General features: G+C 39.5%; 2 protein-coding genes across 11 annotated transcripts in view; one reads left to right on the top strand and one right to left on the bottom strand.

Moving 5' to 3' along the window:
* nr3c2 (nuclear receptor subfamily 3, group C, member 2) overlaps positions 1-6842 on the top strand; it is an 80355-nt gene extending 73513 nt beyond the window's left edge. Inside the window, exons 8-9 of one of the 2 annotated variants that reach the window (XM_058088192.2) lie at positions 1429-1586; positions 3320-6842. In XM_058088192.2, coding sequence (XP_057944175.2) covers positions 1429-1586; positions 3320-3475 — 314 coding nt within the window. In that variant the 3' untranslated portion in view covers positions 3476-6842. Of the gene's footprint in view, positions 1-1428; positions 2261-3319 lie in introns of those variants that run through there. The other variant, XM_078793615.1, reaches the window with a different exon arrangement.
* Positions 6843-13448: 6606 nt separating this feature from the next.
* Positions 13449-27550, bottom strand: part of arhgap10 (Rho GTPase activating protein 10) — a 55002-nt gene continuing 40900 nt past the window's right edge. Inside the window, exons 21-23 of one of the 9 annotated variants that reach the window (XM_058046038.2) lie at positions 17653-17736; positions 15715-15800; positions 13449-14137 (exon numbers count right to left, since the gene is read on the bottom strand). In XM_058046038.2, the coding sequence (XP_057902021.2) occupies positions 14085-14137; positions 15715-15800; positions 17653-17736 (223 nt within the window). In that variant the 3' untranslated portion in view covers positions 13449-14084. The other 8 variants (XM_058046039.2, XM_058046034.2, XM_058046035.2 and 5 more) reach the window with 8 other exon arrangements.

Below are 27550 nucleotides of genomic sequence, written 5' to 3'. Positions count from 1 at the left end.
CATTTAAAAAAAATAAATACATTATTTTAGGTTGTGATATTGTGAGAACAAACAAAACAAAATAATAATTAATAATAATATGGATGATGGAATTAAATCATAATAAAGACAAGTTAGTTGAAATAGTTGGAAATGCTCATAATTTTAGGACATTTTAGTAGCATAGATCTGAAATATTCAAGAAAAAAAAATACATAAAATTTTTTTACAGTTGTAATATAATGACAATGTACATTTTTGGAGCATTAGATTGCAGAAAATGTTATATTATTATGGGAATAAACTCAACATATTACGCAAAAAAAGTCATCATTGTACAAACAAAATGTACAAAAAAAGTAGAAATATTGTCAATTATGAGAATACATAAAAAATACATTAAAGTACATTATTTACAGTACAAAAAAATGTACAAAAAAAGCCAATATCGGCCATCCCGAGTAATAACATTCAACAATATTGTGTTATGATTAGTATTCTATGTTTTACTGGCAGTGATAGCCGCAACAGATTAGCTGCCTAGCTAGCGCATCAGTTAGGAATTAGCACTGCTGCCATTAGCACTAGGCTAGCTACCTCGGAGCGGATTAGCTGGAGAAAAATAGATCGACTTACTGCCACCTTGGCACGTCTTTTTATTTCCATCTAGCATTGAAAATATTTGACCCCTAAAGTTCACTGATCACATGATTAAAAAAATGGCGTCTTTTCGAAATGCGACCTCCAAGAAAAGCCATCAACGCAATAAATATATACATAAAACCTTATATTTTTGGACATATTGCAATTCTTTTCCTGTGAATATAGCTAATAAAAACAAAATAACGGGACAATGGACGCCGACTTCTACGCGTTGCCATAAAAAAAACTCAACGCCACAGAAACGAACCACAAAAAATTTCGCCGTAACTCTTAAATGACGCTAATTGTGCGTCTCGCAGAGCGAATGACGACCGCCCCGTTATCATAGTTTGCTGTGTGGCTTTTTTTTCTTCTTCTGCTGGATGGTTTGCATTGTTCTACGGCTAGCACGCTAGGATAGCTAACGGAGGGAATAGCATTTTTTTTTTGTTGCAGATGTTGTTTATGCCATAAAAACGTACGTTTAAAAAAACAAAAACAAATAGCAATCCATAACAATATGGACTTGGAGTTGCATCAAACAATTTTAGGGATTCAAACTTGTGGATTACGACTGTAATATAATTGAGTCATTAAAATTAATCGACAGTAGAGAGTCAATTAGATTAAATTAGATTAAAAATAGATTAAATTTTCTTGAATCGGTTCATAACCTCCACGTTTGGTGCTAGCCTTGTTCTCGCCACTTAGCTAGCTAGCTAGCTAGCTAGCTAAACCATTTTTAGCGGTCGGCTTTATAGTCAAAAATCCCGCATTTATTGACCGTGGCATCCGCTTCCTTCCCAGTTCCCAAAGAGGGTCTGAAGAACCAAGCGGCGTTCGAGGAGATGAGAGTGAATTACATTAAGGAACTCCGGCGTTCCGTGGGGAAAGCGACCAACAACTCGGGCCAAACCTGGCAGCGCTTCTTCCAGCTCACCAAGCTACTGGACGCCATGCATGATGTAAGTGGCCGCCGTGGCGCCCGCTGCCAAACGCCTACAGTACCGTGCATCGAACACGTAGGCAGGCGTCCATTGGCACGTTGGGCAGCTGATATCATCGCAGATGAATTTTTGTGTTTTTTTTTTTTTTTTTTTTTGGGAGGGGGAATGGCAGCAGAGTGGATTTGGATCATACTTAGTGGTTGGCTGATGCGGTGGCTCCAAATAAGGATTACTGCATTCCCAATCTGTCCCCGAGGGGGTGCGGTTATTTCTGACGGAAGGGGATCGATGCCAACTGATGGTTTTTTTGGTCGCAGTGGAGGGAGAGGGTCCAGAGAGCTCCAAATTCAATAACCTTAATATCTGCATGAATGGGGGTAATGCTGCCCCCCCCCCTTGTGGTGAGATGAATAGCATTGGAAAGGGTTCAAAGCCAGGAATGGGGGGGACGCTAGGAGGCCATTTTGGTTTGTCAAGGTACTGGAATGCGTTGGTTTTTTTTGTGTCCCGTAAAAAAAAAAAGTTGAAATATTGTAAAATATTAGAATATATTTAAAAAAAAAAAAACATTATTTTAGGTTGTAATATTGTGAGAACAAACAAAACATAATAATAATAATAATAATAATATGGATGATGGAATAAAATCATAATAAAGACAAGTTAGTTGAAATAGTTGGAAATGCTCATCATTTTAGTAGCATAGATCTGAAATATTCATTTTTACAGTTGTAATATAATGACAATGTACATTTTTTGGAGAATTCGGTTGCGGAAAATGTTCTATTATTATGGGAATAAACTCAAAATATTATGCAAAAAAAAGTCATCATTGTACAAAAAATAATGTACAAAAAAAGTTGAAATACTCTCAATTATGAGAATACATTTTTAATAAATAAATACATTATTTTAAGTTGTGATATTGTGAGAACAAAATAAATGTTATAATGTTATAATAATATGGATGATGGAATTAAATCATAAAAAATAAAGTTAGTCAACGTTAGTTGAAATAGTTGAAGAACTGCAGTTTGGCCAGAATAAAGTTGTCCTTTTATCCTATTTTTAAAGAATTAATATTATTATTATTATTATTGTAGCATATAATAATAATAATTATAATATATTTTTTAATTGTTTAAAAATATTCAAATTAACATTCAATTTTTTTAATTAGTAATTAATATTAATTATTAAAATTATTTTTTAATTATTATTGTTATAACATAATAAAATAATATAATAATAAAATATAATAATATAATTATTATTATTATACTACTACTACTACTAATAATAATAATAACAATAATGTTATTTTTATTATTGTTATTATTATTATAAGTCATATCATGAGAACTAAAACAAAGAAATTATTATAATTTTTTGTAGAGTTAGATTGTGGAAAATGTTATAACATTATTAGTTATTATTACTAATAATCTTGTGAATGGAAAGAAATAATATGGTAAATATTAGCAACATAACCAATGTTGTAAAGGCGTATTAGCGGCATTTTAAAGCGCATGCAGATGTAAATAAAGCTAAGTCACGATACTTTGAATGGAGGTGATGGAAAAAACACACATCAGGAGGTTGCCTACAGCCACAGATGTTAATGCCAATGTTTTTTGGCTGATCAGAGACGCTGACAGACGGTCATGGAGGACAGGACAAGACAGGAAGTGATTAGTTTGTTGACGTCTGAATGACGGACAGCTGATTGTTGTGCTTGTGTGCCGTGGCAGCTGGTGGGGAACCTGTTGGACTTCTGCTTCTACACCTTCCGTGAGTCGCAGGCCCTGAAGGTGGAATTCCCGGACATGCTGGTGGAGATCATCAGCGACCAGATACCAAAGGTGGAGTCGGGCCTCACTCACACCATCTACTTCCACAAGAAGTGACTCCTACGGGGGGGACGCACGTGAGAACCGAACCGAGGGACGGGGAAACCGCGCCCACTAAGAACGCCGCCAGTCGGTGCTTCACCGATGCGATCAAGGATCGGAACGAGCGGGTCTCGGAGCGCCGAACACTCGGACCGGCCGATGGAGGACGAAGCATCCCTAAAGTAGCCCCGCCTCCTTCCCTGTAACGCCCCAAAGACGCTCTTTTGGAGATAAAGCCATACGTTTGCTATAATGTGCTAGTGCTACATTCACACTAACACACGCGCCGTCTACACACAGATGCACTACCCAATTCCCTAACCGACACAAACTTCTTATTTTGCTGCAAATGAACTGCGGCTAACTCTTTATGCAGACAAACAATAGCGCTACTAAACGCAAGTATATAGACATAAACACAGTACATATGCTAGTAGTTAAGACCACAGGGCGGACTACAAAAAGGTCAAAGGTCTATTAGAACAGATTCCAAGGGCTATCTATCTATCCATCTATACATGCATCACCGTTAGCTTAGCGCTTAGCTTTTACGTTTCAATTGGTTCCATTTAAACTTTGCCTTAAGTGATGGAAGACGCCATCGGATTTACATATGATGATCAAACATCGATAAAGCGATGATCAAACATCAAACATCGATAAAGCGCATGCAGAGGTAGATAAAGCTGCTCATGATACTTCCAAAGCGGCTACACAAATTAGTGTTTGTGCTCCGATCTGGATTTAGGTTGCAGATTCCCGTACCGATGATCCGTGAGCGACATTGACATTTACAATGGCTGGTATTGGTTAGCCCCCGCCCCCCCCCCCCCACCCCCTTAGACAATTCAAGGGCCACCTTGACAAATTGGTCATTATTACAAAATAAACATTTGAGAAGATTGTCGGGTTTTTTTGCCTTTATTTGTGTGAAATTATTTTTGTAATTATTATTATTATTATTATTTCGGAATTTAACTTCATGTTTTGAAGTCATACAAACAAATGGGAAATAAACTCATAAAATAATACAAATACATCTGTCCTGCTCAACTTAAAAATGAATAAATTGAGTGTCCGGGTCTCCAACATTCACTATTAGACATTTCAATTGTACACTACTTTTTTTTTGTTTACCTTTTTTATGCTAGGTTGTGCTAATCATGATATGAAGGCATAAAGTCGGAATAGAAGTTAAGACAAACCCGTGATAGTAAAACCATCATAAGGCGGGACAGGCGATGTGTTTTGTGTTCATTCAACAACACAAATAGTAAAAAAAAAAAAATAATAATAATAAACAAAAAAACAACAACACAAATAGCGTTTGGAAGACAAGACATAATTAGCATAAACACAACACACCGTTAATGTGACGTGAAATAGACGTGAAATCCACTTGTGGCTTCCCAGTGGGACAAAAACGAGCTCCAAACTAATTTTGTTTCAGAAAAAAAAAAGACCAGAAGCTAGGCGAATAAGTTTAGCTAGTTAGCTGGCCGTGGATTTCATAATACTTTATAATATAATAAAGTATAAAATATAATAATAATAATTTACAAATCTGATGTCTTCTATCATTTAAGTCAAACTTGGACATTTACCGTTAAGTCCAATATTCTTCACCCCCCCCCCAAAAATGGGGGTTTCTTTGAACTGACAAAGACAAAAGCGCAGCCATGCTAGCTGCAGCGCTAAGCCGCCACCACTACCAAAATACTCAAACTTGCAGCTCCCAAGTGTGTTGCTGACTTTAAGACGTGTAGTGAAGCCTGTTTTTTTTTTTTTTTTTTGGGCGGGTGCTGCGAAAAAGGTCCTCGGGCCACTTTACGTCAATAAAAACGGGGACCTTTAAGTCATCATTCGGGGTTTACTTGGACATTCATCCAAACTAATATGCAAACTCCCTCCACGACCCAAAGTGTCCAATCAAGACAATATTGATGAGTGATTCAATTTGTGCCCGGTTGCTATGGATGGATTTTGGGGGGGGTGGGGGGTGGTGGGGCATGTACTCGATAATAGATTTGGCCGTAATCGCCGTCATTGTGTGTTATCTCCACAGCAGCAGTCTGCTTCTACTCAGCAACGAGCAAAGCCAGCCTTTTCTGTCCCATGAAAAATAATAATAATAATCACCATCATTTTTTTTTTTGTCTACATTTTACATGAAGGTGCTTCATTTCTACCGATGCCAGGCGAGACATTTGTACAGCAACACACACACACACACACTCTGTACAGTTGACTAGCATCCAACATGCAGTGCTGAATGTACAGTTATTATTATTATTATTATTATTATTAATCCAACTCAAGTTTAGGAGGAATGCTTTTAATGATGTGGTATAATTTGGATTCCCCTCCGAAGAAAACGGTGATGATGCTACTGAGGACAGTTGGACCCCTACCGCCCCCCCACCCTTAACCCCCTGCCGTGTTGTTGATGGTGGATTAGCCATATCCTGTCTCCACTCTTTGTTATTTTTTTTTTGTTGTTGTTGTTTTGCACAAAGGAAGGAGGGCGGCGTGAGGAGAGGAGCAGCTATAAAGTGCGACTATTTTTTGCCGATAGCACGATATAGGAAATGTAATTGTGAATATTTGTGAATAAAGACACGGAAAGTGAAGTGATCCTTGTGCGTTATTGGGAGGAAAGCGTTTTTTTTTTTTTTTGTTTTTTTTTTGGTGTTGTTGTCCTTTGTAAGGAACCTAAAAAGAATGATTGGGAAAGTATTTTTGAGAGAATTTCTATTTTGCTGGAAGATAATATTTAAGTACTTTTGTCTAAATAAATAAAAAAAAAAATAAAAAAGCGCTATCTTTTTTTTTGTAACTGTTAATAATGCATGCGTTTTGATGAGATGTTTACATTGTATTTCAAAAAAAAAAAAAAAAAGGGAAACTTGTGCCTTTTTTCATCTCACCTGATTTACAGATTTAACATCATGTACTATGTCAAATGTAAATACAATGAAATGGTCATTTTTTTTTTTCATTTTTTTCTGGAGTGTAAAATATTTTTACTTGGAAGAAAAAAACGATAATGTGCCCCCACCCCCCGACCCCCCCGTTTTTTTGTGCGTTGGCTGGCAAAGGAGGATATTACAGCGGAAGTGGAAGTGAATGTATAAACATTGGGACACAAGTTACTACCTGAATGTTAGAGGAAAGACATTTATTACCTTTTTTAAATACTTTCTTTTCCATTATTGTTCACGTGGAGAATAATAATAATAAAAAAAAACAGTATTTCTTATTTTGTAACAAAATGTGACAGATTTTTTTTTTTGTTTTTTTTTTTTTGCTGTTGAAATGATTTCCTAATCCATGACGGTATTGTTGACGAGCACCACAATAAAAATCGACACGTCACCACCTTCTCGTTGCGTCTGTTTGGACTTTTTTTTCCTTGTTAGATCCTGTCAGGGGACGATATTATAGAAGTTAGGGGCCTATTTTACAAGAAAATGTAAAAATATTAAAAGAAAAATTTTAAGTAATTTTAAGTATTTTTTTCATCTAAAAGTCATTTAAATTTTTTCGGACTACATTAAAGAAAAAAGATGTTATATTATATTATTACACATTTTTATAGGTGTAATTTTACAACAAACCAAAACTTTTTTGGAAAATGAGGATGGGGAAAAGTTACAATATTATGGGAATGAAGTCATAATATTACTAGAAGAAAATTACTAACAAAGTTCAAATACTTGGCAGAAAAAACAATAAATATCATAAAAAAACGTTGAAAAATCAGCATTAATTTTACAAGAAAAATTTTTATGTATGTGTAATAATTAAATAAGAGTAATTTCAATCTAAAAGTCATTTTATGAGAACAATGTCATCATTTTAGGACCATAGCATTGAAATATTAAAGAAAAAAGATGTTATATTATTACACATTTTTATAGATGTCATTTTACAACAAACAAAACAAAATAAAATTTGGGAAAATGTAAACGGTTTTAAATGTAAATTTCGGAAAATGAGGAAGGAGAAAAGTTATAATATTATGGGAATGAAGTTAAAATATTACTAGAAGAAAATTAAAAACAGGAAGTACTTGGAGGAAAAAACAGAATTAAAAAAAAACTCAATCGTAATCAGATTCTGGAAGATCTAGAAAGCTTTCTGTGCATGTTATTGTGTGTAGCTGCTCTACAGGAGTTCACAACTCAATACAAAGGCCCCCATTTAATAATATCTTGATATTATTAAGACGTGGACCAGGACTTGATGAGTTCTTGGACCCAAACGGCACCAATCTAATTTCCGATATGGAAAAATATGGAATATGTGAAAAACGAACGCTAAGACGAAAGGTACCCTGTGAAAATGTCTGCTTTTTCTGCGGACGAATTTAAAACAGACAGAAGCGGCCATTAACCTCCTGCTTTGCTTTGCCAGACCGGATTGCTTTGTGCTCCAAATCCAGGAGGCCTTTTTCCAAATCTCTCCCAGATTTCCAATTGCTTTCACTTGTAGTCGTGCCAGATCCACACAATCTATTGGATCAGGCCGATTTCACGGCTGCACCCGCGCACATGCCGCCTTCTTCGGCCCATTTTCTCAGGATCGCCCCCCCCCCCAACACACCTCTTTTTCCAACATTCACCCCACTCCCCCCCCCCATCCATAATTTGTGAATGCCGTACACCGCCTACATGCATAGATGCTCTAACTTGAAGGTAAAGCGTTGTGCTGCTGAGTCACCAAGCGGGAACACGGATGGGAATAAGGGATGGGAATAAGGGATATGGGGGGGGTGAGGGGGGGGCTACTTCACAGCATGGCCGCCAGGAACTTTGCCAAGAGAGAAATAAAGATCTCGACTTTAACTAGCGAGCCCACATCCGGTCTATTCATAAGATGCTAGGTACCGCTACGTCACGTAAACGACCTTTAACCTTCTTACCGCGTCCGGTATCACGCAGTGCGCTAATGTTAGCTTAAATGGGAAAATCCGGGCTGTTAAAATGTTAAGGACGCCACTATTTCACGTGAGCTCTTCCCGTTTAACCCCCGGTCCAAACGCGACGTGACGCCACAACGAAGATGTCTCTTTGACCTACTGTCGCTGGAGAACTAGCGAATGTGCTACATTATTATTATTAGCATTAGCATTATTTTTAGTCGCCTTTGTGCTTGAACTGTTGTTAGAAAAAGATTGGCTTGAAAGAATTTTGAGTGATGGACAGTTTACTAATTTTTACTTTTTGTCTCTTGTGGAATCATTTTTTCCATAAAAGGTAAAAAACCGCACGGCTTAAAACTGCACCAAACATGCTCTCTTCCGTGGTGGAGTTGCATCATCACCTGTAGCACAAGCTACAATGTCAAATAAAAAGACGTATAACGCGTCTTTGGTAGTGTTAGCATCAAGAATGTAAACAATTGAGATCCTCAACGTGTTTACATGACGACTAACTTTGGTTTCAATTATTAAAAATGGGAAAACTGGATTTCGATGTTTGTTCTGCAGCGAATCATGCTTGAACTAAAAAGGTTCCACGGAGGTTAGGCGACCGATAGACGGTTGCTATGATTGGTGGTGATGTCTCAAGCCAGTTTCGTTACAGGTGGTAATAATGGCCGCAAACATAAATACACAACTAAATATGTAAGTCTTAAATAATTAAAATATGACTTTTACCTCGTCGGTGCAAATAAAAAAAAAAAGTGGAAAAAGAAGAGGAGGCACGTGGACATGAGTCAGAGAGGAAGAGGAAGAGGAGGAGGAGGAAGAGGACCTCAGACTCGGTATGATAGACAGTCTGGCTGGCTGGCGTAGCCGCTGTGATTCAGCAGTATTTCTACAGGGTGGGGGGGCAGGGGGGGTGGAAGTGGGGGGGGGGGGTTGAAGGGCCCCGAGGGTGGATGGTGGCAGTGATGGAGGAGGTAGTGAGAGAGGGGGAGTGAGAGGGGGGGGGGTAGGGGATGTCGCCCATCTCATTAGCTCCACCTTACAGTGTTATGTAACGTGTGTGTGTGTGTGTGTGCGTGTGTGTGTGTGTGTGTGTGTGCGTGTGTGCGCTCTAACAGGATGTATAAACAATACAGTAGAGCGCTAGCTCCACTTCCACATTCCTAAAGTCATACAATTCACACTTTGAACACCCTGGCATCGCTTAAGTCGGACCGAATGACGGAATTTATTTCCGTTACATTTTTCAAAACAGCAAAGGGCTCTCGTCTTATAAAAGATCTCTGACTGGTTTTGTGCAGTTGATGCTTAAAAACAGCAGAGCGTTTTTGTTCCCCTTCATTACATCATTAAAAGGAGCGGAGGGATCCTGAAAAGGAAAAAAAAATCATTGACAGGCGTTTTTGGGGGGACATATTCCCAAAAACAGCAGAGCACCCCTATCCCTAAAAGATCTCTGGTGCTTAAAAATAGCACAGCATTCATCCAGATTCCTAAAAACAGCACAGTGTTTTTGTTCCCCTTCATGACATCATTAGAAAGAGCAGAGGGATCGTGGAAAGGACAAAATCATTGACGGGTGTTTTTTTTTGGGAGGGGGGCAGATTCCCAAAAACAGCAGAGCTGGTTTCTGGTGCTTAAAAATAACACGGCATTCATCCATCTTTATGACAAACATTTTTTCATCATTACATCCTAAAAAGCAAAGCACTCGTGTTATGAAGAAGATCTTTGACTAACAATTTTTGGGAAGTAGATTCCTAAAAACAGCAAAACATTTTTGTTCCCCTCCATGACATCATTAAAAACAGCAGAAGGATCATGGAAAGGACAAAATCATTGACGGGCGTTCCTAAAAACAGCTGATTCCTAAAAACAGCAGAGCAGAGCAGACCTCCGGTGCTAAAAAATAGCATCCATCTTTATGACAAACATTTTTTCATCATTACATCCTCAAGAGCAAAGCACTCGTGTTATGAAGAAGATATTTGACTAACAATTTTTGGGAAGTAGATTCCTAAAAACAGCAAAACATTTTTGTTCCCCTTCATGACATCATTAAAAACAGCAGAGGGATCATGGAAAGGACAAAATCATTGACGGGTGTTCCTAAAACAGCTGATTCCTAAAAACAGCAGAGCAGAGCAGACCTCCGGTGCTAAAAAATAGCATCCATCTTTATGACAAACATTTTTTCATCATTACATCCTTAAAAGCAAAGCACTCGTGCTATGAAGAAGATCTTTGACTAACAATTTTTGGGAAGTAGATTCCTAAAAACAGCAAAACATTTTTGTTCCCCTCCATGACATCATTAAAAACAGCAGAGGGATCATGGAAAGGACAAAATCATTGACGGGCGTTCCTAAAAACAGCTGATTCCTAAAAACAGCAGAGCAGAGCAGACCTCCGGTGCTAAAAATAGCATCCATCTTTATGACAAACATTTTTTCATCATTACATCCTTAAGAGCAAAGCACTCGTGTTATGAAGAAGATCTTTGACTAACAATTTTTGGGAAGTAGATTCCTAAAAACAGCAAAACATTTTTGTTCCCCTCCATGACATCATTAAAAACAGCAGAGGGATCATGGAAAGGACAAAATCATTGACGGGTGTTCCTAAAAACAGCTGATTCCTAAAAACAGCAGAGCAGAGCAGACCTCCGGTGCTAAAAATAGCATCCATCTTTATGACAAACATTTTTTCATCATTACATCCTTAAGAGCAAAGCACTCGTATTATGAAGAAGATCTTTGACTAACAATTTTTGGGGAGTGGATTCCTAAAAACAGCAGAGCACCCTTGTCATATAGAAGATCTTTCACAAGTGTCTTTGGGGAATAGGCTCTTAAAAAAAAAAACAAAACAGCGGAGCGCTCCTGTCATGTAAAAGATCTCTGAATGATGTTTGTGCCGTGGATGCTTAAAAACAGGAGAACGTCAGTGATGGAAGATCACGGGAAAGTGATTCCTTCATCTTGGATACTCGATTAAAGAACCAATCCGTGTCGATTTTTTTGGTTTTTGACTGCGTATGAGCTAAAAAGCGGACATTTTAATGAAAAAATATGACCTTTGACAACACGTTAAGAGGAAAGCAGACATTTTATTTCACATTATTTAACAAGCCGATGCCCCGTAGGTATAAAAATGACGTCAAGGCCCTTTAAAAACACCACAAATCAGCACTTTTAAATTATTATTGCAACCGCCAGTGAAAATAAAACCAAAAAAAAAAAATCTCCAATAAGTGAATTGTCGTCCGTGCGTATGAGTGATGGATTGTGACGTGTTTAGAAGATTCCACCTTTCCAACATTTTCAACTTTGGGAAATAAACTTGGTACATAAACAGAAAGGCAAAAAAAAAAAAAAAAAAAAAATGTAAATACTGCATTTTAATATCTTATTCATAATAAAATTATTTCGGTATTGAAATATATAGGAAATAAAATCATGTTAAATCAGACATTTTGTCGGAGTGTCTCATTTCTCTGCTCAGGAAGGAACCCAGCAAAGTTTAAAATACGCTTAAAACCAACAGAAACACTTGCAACCCATCATAATAACCATAATAATCATAATAATAATATGAAGAATAATCTCAATGCATGCATTCAGCCCTGAACGACGCCACCAGAGCCGATTGTGATCCAAATCCAAGACTTGCATCTCCATTATTAGCAGCTCAAATAAACATTTTAGAAAGCTTTGACACTTTGGCGCGGATGTCTCACTCTGGTGTACTTTTGGCAAATGATAATGATGATGATCCGGTACAAGATGGATGGATGACTGTTGTAGTTTTCGGGAAGACACGTTACCCGATGAAAGCCGTATCACTTTGGTGACGTTTTTAAAAATAACAGACATCCAACAAAAAGATGTATCACTCTCATAGTTTTGCGACGACATATTAGCCGACAAAAGATCACTTTGTAGACATCTTTGGTTGCCTAGTATGTAGTCCGGAAAACTACAGCAAAGTCTGGTTCATCTTCTGTTGGGCATCTGTACTTAAAAAGCAAAAACTACTACAGAGTGAAACATCTTAATCTGATACAACATCTTTGGTTGGCTAATCTGTGTTCTCAAAAACTACAACAGAGTGAAACAGCTTTATCATTATTTGCAAAAACTACAACAAAGTGAGACATCTGTCGTCGGGTAATATTTAGTTCAGAAAACTACAACAAGAGTGGTCCATCTTCTGTTGGGTGATCTTTGTATTTGGAATTATCTGACAAAAGATGTAACACTTTTCAAAACTACAGATCAGCAAAAAAAAAAAAGATGTATCACTCTGTTGGCGTTTTTGCAAATGCAAAGATAACCCGAACTTTTCACAACTACAGTTGAGCCCCCCCCAAAAAAAAGATGTATCACTCTGTTGGCGTTTTTGCAAATGCAAAGATAACCCAAACTTTTCACAACTACAGATCAGCCAAAAAAAAAAAAAGATGTATCACTCTGTTGCCGATTTTGCAAATACAAAGATCACCTGATGGATCACTCTTGTAATTTTCTGGACTACATATTGCCCAATAAAAGATTTATCACTTTGTGGATGCAAATACAAAGATCAGACAACAAAAGATGTATAAGTCTGTAGCAAATATTACAAACACAGAGAACCTAAAAAAAAAATTATCACCAAAAGATGTCTCACTTTGTTGTAGTTTTTGCAAGTAACGACAATCCAACTAAAGATGTTTCACTCTGTTGTAGTTTTGTAAACTAAACATTACCCAACAAATACAAAGACGCCCCAACCAGAAGATGTACCACTCTGTCATTTTCTGGATTAGTCTGGAAAACTACAGCAAGTCTGGTTCATCTTCTGTTGGTCATCTGTACTTGTAAAAACTACTACAGAGTGAAGCATCTGAATCTGATACAACATCTTTGGTTGGCTAATATGTGTTCTCAAATGCTACAACAGATTTATCATTATTTGCAAAAACTACAACAAAGTGAGACATCTGCCGTCGGGTAATAACTCTGTAACAAATATTACAAACACAGAGGACCCAAAAAAACATTTATCACCAAAAGATGTCTCACTTTGTTGTAGTTTTTGCAAATAACGACAATCCAACTAAAGATGTTTCACTCTGGTGTAGTTTTGTGAACTAAACATTACCCAACAAAGATAACCAACCAAACAGAAGATGTACCACTCTTATTGTCATTTTCTGGATTACATATTTTCCAACCAAAGATGTATTATTTGCAAATATAGAGATGACCCAACAAAAGATGCACGACTCTGTTGTCTTTTTTGCGACCATTTTTCGACTTTTTTTTGCTGATCTTTGACAATAACCTGAAAGGTGAGTTAAATGTCGCTGCCTTTGATAGCTAAAAAGACGGCGTTTGAGTTTGAATGGAAACTACGGCGTCGGCGCCCTCTGAGGTGATCCGAGTGAAGCGGAGAGGAAGCCAAAAAGCAAGGTGCCTCCGAGTGAGAACTCTGTGATTTATGGCCATTCCCGGCCGTCTACGCTACAAAGGCACATTGGGACAGAATCCTGGTGTAGGAGGAGGGGCTCGTCATGGATACCATGGATAAGTGGGTGGAGCAAAAAATATGCTACCTGGGTTTACAGCAGTGCGGCGGAATCGAACTCCATGTGGTCTCTCGTCTCCCCGACGGCCAGCATGCATAAGGATAAAGTACGCAGACATTTCACATCAAGTCCATGGCTAGAGAGGAACACTCTGAATGAGGCTCCGCCGTGACTGCAAAGGCACGTGCACATAATCATAATAATCATAATAATAATAATAATAATAACAACAATATGAATAATGGTGTCCGTTTGGAGGCTACAGCATCTCCACATAGTTCTCAGGGATAAGGCCCCTCTTGCCCTCAAGTTCCCCCTCCAGCCAGCCCGGCTCTCTAGACTGGGTCACTGCAGGAGACCAGGATATGGAGCGGGGGGGGGGGGGCAGCAGGTGGTGGTGGTGGTGGTGTGGAGGTGGGTGGGTATTGGAGGGTGGGGGTTACATAAGAGAAAAGTACAGGGACTCCAGTGAGTGTGAGCAGTGGACCTCTACTGTATTGTGACAATTATTATTATTATATATTATTAAATATGTCATTAAATATTAGTAATATTATAATTTATTCATTTATTATTTATTTATATAATAATATTTTTTATATTGAAAAATGTATTTATATATATTATTTATTAATTTATTAATATATTATAATTTAATATTGTAATTAGTATAATATTATTAATTATAATATTATAATTATAATATATTATGATTTATGATAATATAGCATAAAATGTACAGCATAAAGAGAGAGAGATGGATGGATGGATGGATTGATTGATTGATGTATAGATATGGATGGATAGAAAGAGAGATAGATAGAAAGAGAGGGATGGGTGGATGGATGGATGGAAAGATGGATAGAGAGATAGATGGAGTGAGAGAGAGGGGGGGTGGATGGATAGAAAGAGGGATGGATGGATGGTTGGATGGATATTATAATATTATAAATTATATAATAATTATTATTATAATATTATATATATTATAATATTATGATATAAATTAAATTATATTTAATATTATTAAATATATTATTAAATATTATTATTTGGAACAGTGGCTCTCGAATGTTAGCAGCACTCATGCAGCCTGAATATAAAATTAGAATAATAAATAAATCAATCAAATTTTTTTTTTTTTTTAATAGAAAAAACAATTAGGGAAACCTTGGTTAGCGTCCACCCCGGTTAGCGTATTTTTTCACTTAATGTCAAAAAAATTGTCTCAGTTTACATACATTTCCCGGTTAGTGTACAATACGATGCTGTGTTATTAATACACTGTGTGAGTGCAACTGTGTTCTTCATGTATTTTTTGTCACAAAACGTCCTTAGCTAGTTTGCAGCTAAGTTATTTAGCTGCAAACTAAGTTATGTTTTTAAGTTATTTTCCGCATGTAAAACTATAATTGTGAAATTATGAAAACATGTTTTGTGTCAACATTTCTGGCTTTCTGGAACAGATTCATTGGATTTACATTATTTCTGATGGTGAAAGTTGACTCAGTTAGCGTCTGTATTGGTTAGAGTCGGACCTTCTGGAACAAAATAAGGATGCTAACCAAGGTTCCACTAACAACATAATAATGCTTACTTCCTCTAAGTGATCAAAGATCCTCCCTTCCACCACACTTTCATTTTATCTCTCTTTTAGATCGGCCCTCAGATTATGAGTTGTGTTTTTCTTCCCAATCCAATATGCTGGGCGGCTACGGCTACGGCTACGGCTACGGCGATAACACTTACCGGCGTTGAAAATTGCTCCGACCTGGAAGGAGAGCTCCGAGTCGTGCTCAGCCTCGCACGGGTACACCGCCTTGGCTTTCCTGCTGCTGACAATGAAAAATGGAGGCAATCAGTGCGCAGGCCTCTCCGTTTTTGTTTTTTTTTGTTATGTGTCCAGTCCAAAATTTTTAGGCTGGATTTATAGTGGTGATCTTGGTAGGTCCATATAAAATCTGTTAGATTTTTTTTTTTTATTAAATTGTATTTCCTCTTCTTCTTCTACACTTATTTTACCAGCAAAGAATGTACTTTTGTGAAAGTAAACAAAATGTCTGTGAATTAAATACTTTATTGATGCAATACATCACCGGCCAATGTTGCCCAGTATTTCAGACACGGATGTAGCTTGGCTAACTTTTCTAATGAGATGTCAACACGCACATTTTCATTAGCATACTCTGATAAGCTAAGCTCCAAGCGCTAAGCTAACCGCGCTAGCTTCCATTAACGCTCCGTACGAGGAGTGTGAAAGCTAATTCAGGTCGCCATTCGGACATGTTTAGCTCGAGAGCTCAGATTCCACGTTTAATGATAGTTAGCAGTTTTTCTTCGTTTTGATTGGCCAGTTCTGTGATTCCGTCCACGAGGGCGGCCCTCTAAAAATGCACCCCCCCCCCTCCTGTTTTAGTTTTTCTTCTTTTCTATCCCCTCCTGCTCCGGTCTGACCACTCAAAATTTGCAAAACAACAAAACATCATTCATTCATTTTCTACTGCTTATCCTCACGAGGGTTGCGGGGGTGCTGGAGCCTATCCCAGCTGTCTTTGGGCGAGAGGCGGGGTCCCTGGACCCTGGACTGGTGGCCAGCCAATCACAGGGCACATATAGACAAACAACCATTCACACTCACATTCATACCTATGGACAATTTGGAGTCGCTAATTAACCTAGCATGTTTTTTATGGAATGTGGGAGGAGGAAAACTGGAGAAATACCCCAGGAATTCTGCGTATGTTCATTTGCATAAAGTTGGGCCTAACAAATTTTGACTTTTTTTTTTTACATGAATGTATTGATAATATATGGCATAATATTGCAAGTGCATCATATCAAAATGAATAAACTAGTATTTCACATTGCAATTGGAATGTCAAGAGCTTGTCAATAAACAAAACAAAATAATCCATAATAAACAAAGAAAAACATTTTTTTTTAAACAGCAACTGTTTGAACGACTTTTTCGCAAACAAGCGAGGGAGGCTTTTTGTTTTGAAAATAATTAAAAACAAAGAGCTAAAAAATGTTTGAAGTCGGCTCACACAAAAAAAACAAAAAGGTAAAAAAGAAGGCTGTTTCCTTCTTGGGAAAGATGGCGAAAAAAAAAAAAAAGGTGTTGTGCTTGCCGTTGCAAAGCGTTATCTCGAAGGCAGCAGCAGCATTGGCAGGTAGACGCTGTGCTTCAGCGCGCGATATGTCAATAAATATTTCATATTCCTTTCTGCACACAGATGAGCAATGGGAGGGAAAGTGGAAGGCAACAGGCTTGTGTTCCGAGACTCTCGGCAACATCATTCATATGCCGCTTTTTTTTTTTTTTTTTTTTTTTTTTCCAAAACGAAGCTCACATTTGTGCTCATAACATTAATGGACTGGCCGGAGAACGGGGCCGAGCTGTTTACAATTTTCTCCCCGGTCGCAAACGAAAAAAGCAGCCAAATGAGTTCATAATTTGGACGTGGAGCTACCAAAATCAGCGCGAGAGCACGGTTCACACAAAAAAATGATAAACGCGCATTTAGCGGCCACTCGTTTGACAAGCGTGGGACCTGAGTGGGTTGGCGCTTCTGCTGTACTGGTGGTGCATTTAAAATAGTGAGAAAGTCAGGGAAAAAGAGTGACGAGCATGAGTTGAAGTTAAACTAGTTTTTTTTTTTTTTTTTTTTTTTTTTGCACTTTTACCTCTCCTGTGGCTTTTCTTTGTCAGGTGTGGCAGGATGCTGGCCATCTCCTAACCAGGAAGCTGCTGCTGCTGCGGCGGACGCTCTGCACAAAGAAATAACACATCTTTTCAGTCCTTGATTAAACGTGACGTTACTGGTAAGATTATAAGCTCTGCTTATATGCACAAGTGGTCCCTCCAGCCTGCCTCGCTTGTTTGCGCAACCTTTGACAAAAAAAGACGCCCCTCTGTTTTCTTTTTTCTTCTTTTCTATCCCCTCCTGCTCCGGTCTGACCAAATTTGCAAAACAACAAAACATCATTCATTCATTTTCTACCACTTATCAACACAAGGGTTGCAGGGGTGCTGGAGCCTATCCCAGCCGTATTCGGGCGAGACTGGTGGCCAGCCAATCACAGGGCACATATAGACAAACAACCATTCACACTCACATTCATACCTATGGACAATTTGGAGTCGCTAATTAACCTAGCATGTTTTTGGAATGTAGGAGGAAACCGGAGTAGCATCGTTGTGGCATCGTTGTTTAGACATTTTGTCTAAAAATGCACCCCCGCCCTCTGTTTTCTTTTTTCTTCTTTTCTATCCCCTCCTGCTCCGGTCTGACCAAATTTGCAAAACAAAACATCATTCATTCATTTTCTACTGCTTATCAACACAAGGGTTGCGGGGGTGCTGGAGCCTATCCCAGCTGTCTTTGGGCGAGAGGCGGGGTACACCCTGGACTGGTGGCCAGCCAATCACAGGGCACATATAGACAAACAACCATTCACACTCACATTCATACCTATGGATAATTTGGAGTCGCTAATTAAGCTAGCATGTTTTTGGAATGTGGGAGGAAACCGGAGTACCCGGAGAAAACCCACGCATGCACGGGGGGAGAACACACAGAGATGGCCGAGGGTGTAATTGAACCCTGGTCTCCTAGCTGTGAGGTCTGGGCGCTAACCACTCGATTTATTATTATGATAATTTAAGCTCCCAAGTTTGGGAACTGTACCGTTTGCCCCAGAAACTCTTGCCAATGTTGTAGAGAGTCCACCTTGTTAGGTGGTGGGGGGTGGGGGGGCAACGTGACAACCATCCACGGAATGATGACATGCTGCTAAACATGTCATCACTTGCCAGGTTGGGAAGTGGACCCGAGAGAACGACAATGAGAAAACCTGTTAGACATGCGAGGCGAGCTATCACCCTCGGGGCTGAACGGTGGATTCTGTGCTTCGAGTCGTGCCCATCTGTCACCCCTCGGCTGCTTGGGAATGCTAAGTGCTAAAGCTAAGCACCGTTGTACAAAGTTAATCTTAAGCTCTCTAAAGCGAGGCACTGTTGGAAGTTTCCACACCCAACGGTGCTCATCCGTTATTCTCACGCATCCCATAATCAGTTCCACATGTCCAAAAGGAGTAGGAAGAAGCAAAGCTTATTAAATTCTACCCCTCCATCTGGTACTTTTACAATCAGTAACTGTTACATTTGTTCACTTCCTGCTTTCCTAGTTTTTAAAAAAACTTTATTTTATTAATTTTGTTTTTTTAGTTTTATTTATTTATTAAATGTTATTATTTTTGTCACATACCAAAGGTGATATGAGCATATATATAGCACATCATGACTTTTTGTTGTTTTAACTTTATTTTTAAATTTGTATTATTTTTGAAATAATTTGTTATTTTTACTTTTATATTTTTATTTATTTTTTTTTACCAATTTTTAAAAATTATTTTAATTAATTAATTTAATTTTTTTGTCAAATACCGAAGTATGAGGTGATACGACCATACAATTACATAACGGGTACTTTTACAATCAGTAACTTACATTTGTTCACTTCCTGCTTTCCTAATATAGTTTAAGTTTTTATTTTTTACTTTTAGTTTTTGTCACATACCGAAGTAGGAGGTGATATGAGCATCCAATGACATAATGGGTACCATAGTAAGTGTCAATATAGTGATATATATAAACATATAACATATAAACATAACACAGGCTGCAGAAAAACTATATTATATTAACTGTTATATTTGTCCACTTGCTTCTTTCCTAATAAAATTTAAGTTTTTTTGTTGTTTTTACTTTTTATCTTTATTTTTATATTTGTATTATTTTTTAAGTATTTTTTTATTTTTACTTTTCTATTTTTATATTTTTTTTTTACAATTTTTTAAATTAATTTAATTAATTAATTTAAATTTTTTGTCAAATACCGAAGTACGAGGTGATAAGACCATACAATGACATAACGGGTACTTTTACAATCAGTAACTTACATTTGTTCACTTCCTGCTTTCCTAATATAGTTTAAGTATTTTTTAATTTTAATTTTAGCACATCATGACTGGTTCAAGACTCTTCATCCTTGTATTTCGCAAACATCAACTGCTTGTATTGTTTCTTGAATTGGCTCATCGTTGTGCATTGTTTGAGGTCCTTACTCAGTCCATGGGGTTCGAAAGAAAGGGTAGAGTCCAGGAGGATGCCGAGGTTGCGGATGAGCGGGGATGGAATGAGGGTGGAATGACGGAAATAACATTCGACCGTTTTACTAGCAAATCATTCAGAAAAACATGACGCCCATATTCTTAGAGTCTGATAGTGACGGTATGTAGTGTGGAGGGCAAAGACGTAGTATTCCGTATTTCAGCCTTCAAATATTCAGAACGCCCTCTGTAAATGTTAGAGTAATCTATTACTATCCATCTATTACTCATCTTTAATCGAAATCCCAACAGACCACACATTTCTCTTCGGTTCTGTTGCCAGGCTGACAAAGTGTCACGGCACCATCGACCCATCCATTCCTATCACTCTCGGTGGTGATGAGTTCATGGCATTTGTCGACAATAAAATTGTCACTATTACTAGACTAGACAAAATCAATCACCGACTTCCATCAAACGGCGGAAATCGTTCCTCAAGTGCGATGCCCTTAGATGAAGTGCAAATGACGAATGCGTACTTAAACAGTTTTTGTACTCAGGTTTTTTTTTTTTCTACAACTTCTTTCTTGAACTCATCAACTTGTTTATTATATGTGATCCCTACTTGGGACCTCAAAATGATGCTCATTTTTAGACCCTTAAAGTAGAAAAAAATGACAATAAGTCCCATTTAAAGATACTCTACCACTGACTGGCACTACTGTACTCAACATCATTAATAAGTATTTAATATCAGGCTATGAAAAAAAACAACTAACTTTGATCCAGATGTCTTATCTAATTATAGACCAATATCCGCGGTTGCCAAGCACTTTGAGTTCGGGTTCAGACAACATCTAAACAGCACTTGTAAAAGTTACTAAGGACCTCCTTGTTGCTTCAGACAAAGGTCTTGTTTCTGTACCGGTTCTGTTAGATCTTAACTCAGCTTTTGGCACAGCTGACTACCATATTTTAATACAGGAACTGCCTTAAACTGGTTGAAATCCTACTGGCTAATCCAGCGGGGTTTAGTTTTTTGGGGGTTTTTTTATGGTCTTTTGATCAGCTGATCAGCCCATTTAACAGTTCTTGGCAATATTTTTTTTTTTGGTTTCACTCCAATTTCTTATCTTTTTTTTTCATTTTGAAGCTCTATTCAGCTCCTTAACTCGTTCACTGACAGACGTTTTCAGAGAAGAGCTCCATATCAGTCTTTGGGGGTATTTTTAGGACGACATAAACATAACACAGGCTGCAGAAAATCATGGTGAATAATGGTAATGGTAATGGTTTAATTTCATTTGAACATGCATCAGATTACAATTGAGTGCATCACATAATCAGTTCACAGTTCCACATGTCCAAAAGGAGTAGGAAGAAGCAAAGCTAATTAAATCCTACCCCTCCATCTGGTACTTTTACAATCACTAACTGTTACATTTGTTCACTTCCTGCTTTCCTAATATAATCTAAGTTTTTTTTGTTGTTTTAACTTTATTTTTTATTTTTATTTTTATATTTGTATTATTTTTTTATATTTTTATATTTTTATTTTTTTTTTTACAATTTTTTAAATTAATTTAATTAATTAATTTTAATTTTAATTTTTGGTCAAATACCGAAGTATGAGGTGATATGACCATACAATGACATAACAGGTACTTTTACAATGGGTAACTTACATTTGTTCACTTCCTGCTTTCCTAATATAGTTTAAGTATTTTTTAATTTTAATTTTAATTTTAGCACATCATGACTGGTTCAAGACTCTTCATCCTTGTATTTAGCAAACACCAACTGCTTGTATTGTTTCTTGAATTGGCTCATCGTTGTGCATTGTTTGAGGTCCTTACTCAATCCATTCCATAGTTTGATTCCACATACTGAAATGCTATGCTAATGCTAACATAGTCCTAGCATATAAGTGTTTCAAATGTACTTCTTTCGTGAGATCATATTTTTAATAATAATGATAATAATAATGTATCTGCAACATTATACTGCTGGTGAAATGCTGACACTATGACGGTCGGCTGGGCTCGTGTACTTAGCGGAGTTGAACCTCATCTTAGGTTTTTGCTATGTATCTGATCAGGAGCATCAACAGCTGTGCTTTACATCGCCTGCTGTCAGACCTGCCCAATCCATGTCCGACGTATGGGGGGGGGGGGGAACAGGCGGGGGGTCCAAGCAAACGCAGAGTTTAAGTCAGGCATCCCTCTGTGTTCCATGCCTGCCCCAGGGCCAGTACTAATACATCACATAATGGGCAAATTGCTCCGAGCTGCCGCTCCCATAGAGACACTAATCAAGGCAATTAGAGGGGAGCGGCCAGGGAGGGGCTGGAGGTCGAGGGGATGCGGCTACCTTGGTGGAGTAGAGAGCTAGACTTGGATTTGGGTTTCACCAGCACTGTTTCTGCAATACTCTGTTCAGGCCCGGCTGATGGGGCACGGCCCCTCGTGGGGCGGTGCAGCGTGGAACCCGCCTGTGTGACAACCAAGCAGGGTGGGGCAGCAAAGTACCCAACAGCCAATCCGCTCTACCAGTTGTGGGACTGGAATTAGAACGATCCAAATAAATCTACACGGTGAGTAAAATGGACATGGGCGGGCGCCACGCGGCTTTGCCCTAGAAACTTGTTAAATGCGGCAAACGTAAATGGATTCATCCCAAAAATTGCTGTCACAATTACAGCTAAGCCAAAGCGAGGGAAATCGCTCATTTGCCGTTTTTTTTTTTTTTTTTTTTCCTCCTCTGGGGCAAAAAATAGCAACCGGCTTTTGAATGGCTCATCTGTTGTTTTCAGCTCATCAGAGAGCGAGTTAAGCTTCTTCTGTAAACATGATTAAATACAGTAAATGGGGACTTGTGCGAGCAAAGCATTCTGTGTGTCCCAATATTTGGCTCTCCAGATGCTGGCTTTCTAGCTTCCATTTGGAGACGCAAAGGGGACTTGGTTAGCATAGGTACAGTAGCTAGCACTGACGTGATGAAAATTACAGTTGTATTTTTAATCCATTCATTCTTTTTCTACCGCTTATCCTAACGAGGGTCGCGGGGGTGCTGGAGCCTATCCCAGCTGTCTTTAACTGCTTTAACTTTGTGTATTATTTCCAGTCTTTCTATTTGTTTCTGTTCTGGAAAGTGGCGGCTATCATCAACAACTGGTGGGCGGGAATGGCATACACGCTCGTGGGGGTGCTGGAGCCAATCCCAGCTGTCTTCGGGCGAGAGGCGGGGTACACAGCCAATCACAGGGCACATATAGACAAACAACCATTCACACTCACATTCATACCTATGGACAATTTGGAGTCGCTAATTAACCTAGCATGTTTTTTTTTTTTATGTGGGAGGAAACCGGAGTAGCATCGTTGTGGCATCGTTGTTTAGACTTTTTGTCTAAAAATGCACTCCCCCCTTTGTTTTCTTTTTTTTTTCCTTTTCTATCCCCTCCTGCTCCGGTCTGACCACTCCAAATTTGCAAAACAACAAAACATCATTCATTCATTCATTTTCTACCGCTTATCCTAACAAGGGTCACGGGGGTGCTGGAGCCTATCCCAGCTGTCTTTAACTGCTTTAACTTTGTGTATTATTTCCAGTCTTTCTATTTGTTTCTGTTCTGGAAAGTGGAGGCTATCATCAACAACTGGTGGGCGGGAATGGCATACACGCTCGTGGGGGTGCTGGAGCCAATCCCAGCTGTCTTCGGGCGAGAGGCGGGGTACACAGCCAATCACAGGGCACATATAGACAAACAACCATTCACACTCACATTCATACCTATGGACAATTTGGAGTCGCTAATTAACCTAGCATGTTTTTTTTTTTTAATGTGGGAGGAAACCGGAGTAGCATCGTTGTGGCATCGTTGTTTAGACTTTTTGTCTAAAAATGCACTCCCCCCTTTGTTTTCTTTTTTTTTTCCTTTTCTATCCCCTCCTGCTCTGGTCTGACCACTCCAAATTTGCAAAACAACAAAACATCATTCATTCATTCATTCATTTTCTACCGCTTATCCTAACAAGGGTCACAGGGGTGCTGGAGCCTATCCCAGCTGTCTTTAACTGCTTTAACTTTGTGTATTATTTCCAGTCTTTCTATTTGTTTCTGTTCTGGAAAGTGGCGGCTATCATCAACAACTGGTGGGCGGGAATGGCATACACGCTCGTGGGGGTGCTGGAGCCAATCCCAGCTGTCTTCGGGCGAGAGGCGGGGTACACAGCCAATCACAGGGCACATATAGACAAACAACCATTCACACTCACATTCATACCTATGGACAATTTGGAGTCGCTAATTAACCTAGCATGTTTTTTTTTTATGTGGGAGGAAACCGGAGTAGCATCGTTGTGGCATCGTTGTTTAGACTTTTTGTCTAAAAATGCACTCCCCCCTTTGTTTTCTTTTTTTTCCTTTTCTATCCCCTCCTGCTCCGGTCTGACCACTCCAAATTTGCAAAACAACAAAACATCATTCATTCATTCATTTTCTACCGCTTATCCTAACAAGGGTCACGGGGGTGCTGGAGCCTATCCCAGCTGTCTTTAACTGCTTTAACTTTGTGTATTATTTCCAGTCTTTCTATTTGTTTCTGTTCCGGAAAGTGGCGCTATCATCAACAACTGGTGGGCGGGAATGGCATACACGCTCCTGATCATTCATTCGTTCATTGTCTACCGCTTATCCTACAGCTGGAGCCTATCCCGACCCCTCAAATGCAGGTACTGCCATCTTGTGGTGTCAATTAAAAAAAAACACAGCAGGGAGTTGCCTACAGCCAACCTGAAAGTTCTGCTCTTAATTATTAATTAATTCATTTTCTACCGCTTATCCTCCGGCTAGGGTTATGGGGGTGCTGGAGCCTATCCCAGCTGTCTTTGGGCGAGAGGCGGGGTACACCCTGGACTGGTGGCCAGCCAATCACAGGGCACATATAGACAAACAACCATTCACACTCACATTCATACCTATGGACAATTTGGAGTCGCTAATTAACCTAGCATGTTTTTTTTTTAATGTGGGAGGAAACGGGAGTAGCATCGTTGTGGCATCGTTGTTTAGACATTTTGACTAAAAATGCACTCCCCCCTTCTGTTTTTCCTTTTCTATCCCCTCATGCTCCGGTCTGACCACTCCAAATTTGCAAAACAACAAAACATCATTCATTCATTTTCTCCCGCTTATCCTCACAAGAGTCGCGGGTGTGCTGGAGCCTATCCCAGCTGTCTTTTGAGCGAGAGGCGGCGTACACCCTGGACTGGTGGCCAGCCAATCACAGGGCACATGTTGACAAACAACCATTCACACTCACATTCATACCTATGGACAATTTGGAGTCGGCAATTAATTAACCTAGCATGTTTTTGGAATGTGACTTTACTTTGCAATACTTAGAAGTTTATGGAATAGCAAATGGAGACAAATGTCAGGTCAAACGGTGTTCAAATGCCGAGGGTGCGCCAGATTGTGTGATTGGGGTTATCATACACTATCGCGTGTTGCCAGATTAGCGGCAGTCAGAAATTCATCAGCAGCTAAAGTGGACTCCTGCTTCTCATTAGGAAACAGGAAACCTGCCCTGCAGCGTCCCATGCATGGCTTTTTGATCCTGGCACGGAGCTCCAGTAACAGGATGAGGAGGGCGATCAAGTGTCATTCCGTTGAAGGAAAAAGGGGCTAGTGGTGGGATTTCTGGTAAAAAAATTAAAAAAAATAAAAAAAGAAGCTGAGCTCTGCGTGCACACTATGCTCGATGGGTTTGGGTGGCCAGGAAATCAGTTGCAAGCCACCGTTTTATGATCCACAGCTGTCAGACCGCCAGAGGCGTGGAGGGCTGCTGGTGGAGCGTGGGGAGAAGAAGAATGGGGTTAACTAGTGCCACTCCCACTCCTATCAGCCATCACTGATTAGCGGTGTGGGGAAATGCAACGCACCCAATTGACTCACCTCCATTTTTTCAACATTACTTATCTCGAATTTATCTTAAAATGGCGAAAATTGTTGTCTGAAAAGATGAAATGTTTGTCTGCGTATGACCCGGCTGAACGGTCATCTTCTGGGGTGACCTTCATGCAGATGAAACATTCAAGTGGATTTACTTATGAGCTGGTTTTGGCTCCGCTGTAACACATCGCCGCCATCTCAGGCCGCAGTTTACGAAGTGAACAAAGCCAGGGTGACACCCGGTGACATATGGTGGAAGTCTTCATATAAAGGGACAGGAGTTGTGGCTGTAAGAGGGGGCGGGGCGGGCAGTGGGGGGGGGGGTGGTAAACAAGATGAATATCTTCCCAATGTCAATACGATTTACACGACCAACGCGGCCACCTGTCTCCCGGGGCAAATAAGAGCGGAGATTTACCACCTCCTCCTGGGAGCACTACTTCCGTCCTTTAGCACCATGCTACATATGTTGGAAAGCATGTGGGGGGGGGGGGGGGGGGGGGGGGGGGCATAGCGGCCAACATGCTTTACATTTTGATAAGAGCTAATGCTAACTTGAATATGACGTGACAAATAATTAACTGCCCTTAATTGGGAAAATTAACGTTCAATTGGGGGGGGGCGGCACGGCGGTCGAGTGGTTAGCGCGCAGACCAGGGTTCAATTCCACCCTCGGCCATCTCTGTGTGGAGTTTGCATGTTCTCCCCGTGCATGCGTGGGCTTTCTCCGGGTACTCCGGTTTCCTCCCACATTCCAAAAACATGCTAGGTTAATTAGCCACTCCAAATTGTCCATAGGTATGAATGTGAGTGTGAATGGTTGTTTGTCTATATGTGCCCGGTGATTGGCTGGCCACCAGTCCAGGGTGTACCCTGCCTCTCGCCTGAAGACAGCTGGGATAGGCTCCAGCACCCCCGCAACCCTTGTGAGGATAAGCGGTAGAAAATGAATGAATGATGTTTTGTTGTTTTGCAAATTTGGAGTGGTCAGATCGGAGCAGGAGGGGATAGAAAAGAAGAAAAAATAAAACAGAGGGGGGAGTGCATTTTTAGACAAAATGTCTAAACAACGATGCCAAAACGATGCTACTCCGGTTTCCTCCAACATTCCAAAAACATGCTAGGTTAATTGGCAACTCCATGTCCATAGGTATGAATGTGAGTGTGAATGGTTGTTTGTCTATATGTGCCCTGTGATTGGCTGGCCACCAGTGCAGGGTGTACCCCGCCTCTTGCCCCAAGACAGCTGGGATAGGCTCCAGCACCCCCGCGACCCTCGTGAGGACAAGTGTGTATATATTCCCTCTCTGTTTTCTTTTTTCTTCTTTTCTATCCCCTCCTGCTCTGGTCTGACCACTCCAAATTTGCAAAACATAATTCATTCATTTGCTTATCCTCACGAGGGTCGTGGCGGTGCTGGAGCCTATCCCAGCTGTCTTCGGGCGAGAGGCGGGGTACACCCTGGACTGGTGGCCAGCCAATCACAGGGCACATATAGACAAACAACCATTCACAC

Source organism: Doryrhamphus excisus, linkage group LG9 (genome assembly GCF_037039965.1).
Source record: "Doryrhamphus excisus strain RoL-2023G ecotype Guam linkage group LG9, RoL_Dexc_Guam_v1.1, whole genome shotgun sequence".
Lineage (NCBI taxonomy): Eukaryota > Metazoa > Chordata > Actinopteri > Syngnathiformes > Syngnathidae > Doryrhamphus > Doryrhamphus excisus.
Note: the sequence above shows the minus strand (reverse complement) of the source record. Positions and strands in the feature narration are given on the sequence as shown.